The sequence below is a fragment of the Mastomys coucha genome, chromosome X (genome assembly GCF_008632895.1).
Source record: "Mastomys coucha isolate ucsf_1 chromosome X, UCSF_Mcou_1, whole genome shotgun sequence".
Classification (NCBI taxonomy): domain Eukaryota; kingdom Metazoa; phylum Chordata; class Mammalia; order Rodentia; family Muridae; genus Mastomys; species Mastomys coucha.
This window is the reverse complement of record NC_045030.1, coordinates 127337993-127343286: the sequence shown is the minus strand read 5'-3', so window position 1 is coordinate 127343286 and position 5294 is coordinate 127337993. Positions and strand designations below refer to the sequence as shown.

Genomic DNA, 5294 nt, shown 5'->3' with positions numbered 1-5294 from the left:
TGGTATAAAAGCTTAGAGCCTTGTTTCCTCTTGGTCTCTCTCTGGTCACCATTACAGAGATGACCCTGTTATACCAGCTTCAATTAATAAATTAACCTCATGCTTTTGCAGCGGTCTCTTTTCTTGGTTCTTGGAGAGTGAGTAAGCTTTTCAGTTGCTCCTTCATGCACTATCAGCATTGCGTGTATGATTTAAAGCTGCGTGGGTCTAGTTGGGCTCTGAGTTTGCTGCTTTTACAGAACACAGTAGTCTTACTGTCGTTACCTCAACTTCTGTACATCCTGAACCCACTTGTGCTTCTCTTTCCTGTCTTGGTAGGCGACTGAAGAATGAGCTCCTGGAGATCAAAAGAAAAGGGGCCAAAAGGGGCAGCCAACACTACAGTGATCGAACCTGTGCCAGGTGCCAGGAGGGCCTGGGCCGCTTAATTCCCAAAAGCAGCACTTGTGTGGGCTGTAATCATTTAGTGTGCCGAGAATGCAGGGTTCTGGAAAGCAATGGCTCCTGGAGGTGCAAGGTGTGCGCCAAGGAGATGTGAGTGTCACATAATGAGGGGACATATGTCGGGCTGCCCTAAGAATTTCTCTCATCAACTTTGTTAGCTGAATCACAAGAGTCATTGTTTCTACAGGTCTTACTTAAGGTTTCTATTGCTGTGACAAAACACCATGACCAAAAAGCAAATTTGGGAGAAAAAAAAGGAATTTATTTGGCTTACACTTCCAGGTTGCTGTTCCTTATTGGAAGAAGTTGGGACAGGAACTCTCCATCAAGGCAGGAACCTGGGGGCAGGAGCTGATGCAGAGGCCATGGAGGGGTGCTGCTTACTGGCTTGCTTTCCATGGCTTGCTCAGCCTGCATTCTTATAGAACCCAGGATGACCTGCCCAGGGATGGCTCCCCTCACAATAGTCTGGATCCTCCCTCAGTGAGCACAAATTGAGAAAATGCCCCACAGCTGAATCTCATGGAGGTGGTTCCTCAGCTGAGGCTCATTTATCTGTGAAAACTCCAGCTTGCGTCAAGTTCACATACAAAACCAGCCAGTACAACACATCTGACATTTTCTTTTATTTTCTCCCCTAGAGAGCTAAAGAAAGCAACTGGAGATTGGTTTTACGACCAGAAAGTAAATCGCTTTGATTGCCGAACAGGAAGTGAGCTAATCAGGATGTCCCTGCGCCGTAAGCCCACAGGTATTGTTTAGGGCTGGAGACTGTTTGAAGGACCTAGACTTGAAGATAGCTAGGTTTGTGTGGAATCCAGCTGTATTCTGGCTAGTGGTGACTTAAGCCCAGGGGCTCAGCCAGTCCATGTGAATAGAAAAGGCTGTATCTGCCCTATCTGCAAGGGTGTGTTTTGGGAAAGCTGCTTTGAAAGTTGTTTCCTTCCTTTATTTCATTCTTACTACCCTGCCATGCTTTTGTTTTGAAGTGAATAAAAGAGAGACAGCAGGGCAGTCCCTCCTTCAGCAGACACAGATGGGTGATGTCTGGCCAGGAAGAAGGATCATTCAAGAACAACAACAGAGGGAACAAAGGTGAGAGCCAAGAAATTAGTATTATTTAGTTCTTCTATTACTATTACCTCGTTTTCTAAAATAATAGGTATTATTAGAGGGAAATTGGAAAATGCAGATAAAATCAGAGAAGAAGAAGAAGGAGAAGGAGAAGGAGAAGGAGAAGGAGAAGGAGAAGAAGACAAAAAAGAAGAATCAATCAATCCTCTCATTGATGTCCCACCAGGTCATCCTCTGCTATACATATGCAGCTGGAGCCATGAGTCACCCCATGTGTACTCTTTGCTTGGTGGTTTAGTCCCTGGGAGCTCTGAGGGTGCTGCTTAGTTCATATTGTTGTTCATCCTAAGGGGCTGCAAACCCTTCAGCTCCTTGGGTCCTTTCTCTAGCATGGAGGAACTCATGGCTCCAGCTGCATATGTGGCAGAGGATGGCCTGGTAGGATATCAATGAGAGGAGAGACCCTTGGTCTCCTGAAGGCTTGATGCCCCAGTGTAGGGGAATGCCAGGACAGGGAAGCAGGAGCAGGTAGGTTAGTGAGCAGGGTAAGGGGGGAAGGGAGAGGGAGGGTTTCAGAGGGGATAAAATTTACATCTAATCAAAAAGGAAAAAAAAAAAAGAATCAATCCTGATCCCACTAGCCCCATGCAAATATTAACATTTTGGCAAATTTAATTTGTTCTTAGGCTACACTCTCCTGTGAAAAAGAAAGCTATTAGTTCTTAACAAGGATTTCTTTACTTTAAAAGTTAGTGTTTGTTTGCAGGTATGCATACTTGTGGGTAGGTCCTGAAGAGACCAGAAGGGTATTAGATCCCCTGCAGTTGGACTCATAAGCTGTGAGCCCCATGACATGGTTGCTGGGAACTGAACTTGAGTCCCTCTGCCAGAGCAACACCCATCATTAACTGTTTCCCCAGTCTCATATTAACTTTCTTCCATACCTTCCTAATCTTTTCTTTTATTCTCACTGTTCATTATTAAAATTTATTTAACTTTTCAGGCTTTGTGATATTTTCTTTCTGTTATGCAACCATAAATCAACAGACTTTAAAAACCAGTTTGGTTTTAGTTTCGCATTTATACATATTGTTTGCTTATACTCAGGCCTGGAACCGTGACTTCTCTATTCCTGAATTCTTTACTTTGGCTTTATTTCTTGGTTGTCTAGATGTCATCATTGGGAAGTGCCGTCAAGAAGGGTTTGTGATGTTTATTGCATGCATTCATGCTCAGAATGCCTGCCAACTACCTTGGCTGTTGCATGGCATCTTAGCTTAGTGTTAGAGACTTGAATCCTGTTTTCTTTCTCTCAGATTGTTGAAGATGTTGCTCCATTGTCTTCTGCCATTGAATATAACTATGAAAAAGGCCAGCTTGACATTTTTACCCTTGTAGGTAACTTTCTGTGTGTCCATACACACATGCACATAGGTGTGCATGGGTGTGAGAATTTGTGGTGATATAATTGAATTTACTGGAAAAAATTGAATATTAGTAACTTAAGAATATAAATCCAAGAAGATTATTCTGTACTTTTTTTGACATATGATATACTCTTCATGATCTTTTTCTTCATAGTTGGAATTTTTTCTGGACTACCTCCTTGAACATTTTTCCTGTTTAGTTAGTTTAGGGCACCACCTTGGGAATATTGGATTCCACAGTCCTCTATTTCTGTAATTTTTTAAAAAAGAGTATGATGTAAAAACAAAAGAGAAATATGGAAGCACTTAACCATGGAGACCCCAATGTCTTCGTTCCCTTCATGCTCTTTGGGTTTGGGTCATTTCTTTTCTTTCTCTCTTTTCTGTTCCTTCCTCTCCATTTGCTGACTTTAATGGTTTGAAGGAATTAACTTGTTTGGATTTGTTTTTTATTTTCTTCAATTGTTTAATCATTTTTGTTGTTTTATCATCTTGTATTTGAGCTCATGCACTTTAGAAAGTCTACATTATGCTCGTGCAAACAGAATAAAATATATTATGCAAGGTAAGATGGCTGTGACATTGTTATAGGATTCAAATTTGTGGTACTACCACTATTCATTATATATATATATATACATATATATATATATATGGCTTCTTTGACTAACTACCACACAGCTGGGTTTTTTTAATTCATTTTATTTTTTTTTAAAAGATTTTAAAATTTTATTTTGGAACTAAGGACCAAACCCAGGGCCTTGTGCTGCTAGTCAAGTGGTGTACCATTGAGCTGAATTTTCAACCTAAGATTTAAAAATTTTAACTGATTCTTAAAAAATTGTGTATAATTATGGGATAACATATGATATTTCAATAAATGTGTGTAATAAATTAATGTAATGCTTAAATCAAGGTGAGCAGAGCTACTTTTCATTCTCACCTCTTATGGTGAAAACTTACAAAACTGTTTATTTTTTTAAAAGATACAGTACACGATATCTTATGTAGTCCTATAAATGCATAGTTGCATACTAAAAGTTCTTACAGTGATCTAACTGTAACTTAGTTCCCTCCCATTCTGCCTTCTTTGACAACCACTGTTTTGCTCTTATGTGCATGGATGTTTTGCCTGCTTGTATGTCTGTGCGGCACATTCATACTTTGTGCCTACACAGGCCAGAAGAGGATATTGGATCACCTGGGGTTGGAGTTACAGATGATTGTGAGCTACCATGTGGGTGCTGGGAACTGAGCCAGGAACCTCAGGAAGTGCAGCTGCTGTTCTTAATCACTAAGCCATTTCTCTGGCCCCCGTTGTACTTATTCCTCTGTAACCCTAGAAGAGAGGTGGAAGGTGGGTTGTAGTCTCAATGTTTGTCAGCTGGATTTTTATAATCTTTTGTCCTCTATCTTTTTGTGTCTGTATGGTGTGTGTGCACATGTTTTGGTACATGTATGTGTGCGTGTTTGTGTGTGCATGCACATGCACATGAGGAAGGCAGAGGAGATCATCCAGTGTCTGGCCCTAATATCCTCCATCTTCTTCCTTTGGAACAGGCTCTTCCCCTGAGCCCAGAGACTAGGCAGGAGGCCAGGTCTCTGTGATGTTCTTCCTCTGCTTCCATATAAAGACTGGGTTCAGGCACATGACAACACCTGCATTCTAGGGATTTAAACTTGCTTTCCCCTGCCTGTAAAGCAGGCATTCTTATTTACTGACCCATCTCTTTAGCATCTTCTCAGCTCCCAAACTCGTTTTCTTTTTTCTTTTTCTTTTTTTGGTTTTTTGAGACAAGGTTCCTCTGTATAGCCCTGGCTGTCCTGGAACTCACTCTGTAGACCAGGCTGGCCTCAAACTCAGAAATCTGCCTGCCTCTCCCTCCCAAGTGCTGGGATTAAAGGCGTGAGCCACCACCACTCGACTAAACTCCTGAATTTTAATTGTTTTTTAATAGATTATATTATAGACATGTTAAGTTTTAAAAAATAAAAATGAACTTTCAAATCAGTAGTACAGACAATCCCATAGAAAAGGAGAAAAAAATCTGAAGAGATATTTCATTAATGAAAATATACAGATGTCAAATAATGAAGTTCAACAATATCAATCACTATTATATGAGTAAAATAACAATGAGATGCCCCGTGCCCACTAAAGATCAATTATACCATGTGCTGGATGCAGAACAACTAGCATTTCCATTCATTTCTGTGGAGAAATGGACCATGTTTAGTGGTTGGAAATGGACCATGTTTAGTAGCTCAGAAAGTTTAGCCTTTGGAAAGTTCACTGTACACCTACTGTGTGATTCAGATGTTTCTTTCCTTTTTTTTTCTTTTTTTTTT

At 40.6% G+C, this 5294-nt stretch overlaps 1 protein-coding gene across 5 annotated transcripts in view; it reads left to right on the top strand.

Annotated features, from left to right (window-relative positions):
- The window catches only part of Sytl4 (synaptotagmin like 4), a 54267-nt gene that overhangs the window by 24801 nt on the left and 24172 nt on the right, over positions 1-5294 (top strand). For 3 of the 5 annotated variants that reach the window (XM_031367585.1, XM_031367558.1, XM_031367549.1), the window contains exons 3-5: positions 319-534; positions 1086-1195; positions 1434-1539. In XM_031367585.1, the coding sequence (XP_031223445.1) occupies positions 319-534; positions 1086-1195; positions 1434-1539 (432 nt within the window). The remainder of the gene's footprint in view (positions 1-318; positions 535-1085; positions 1196-1433; positions 1540-5294) is intronic. The other 2 variants (XM_031367567.1, XM_031367577.1) reach the window with 2 other exon arrangements.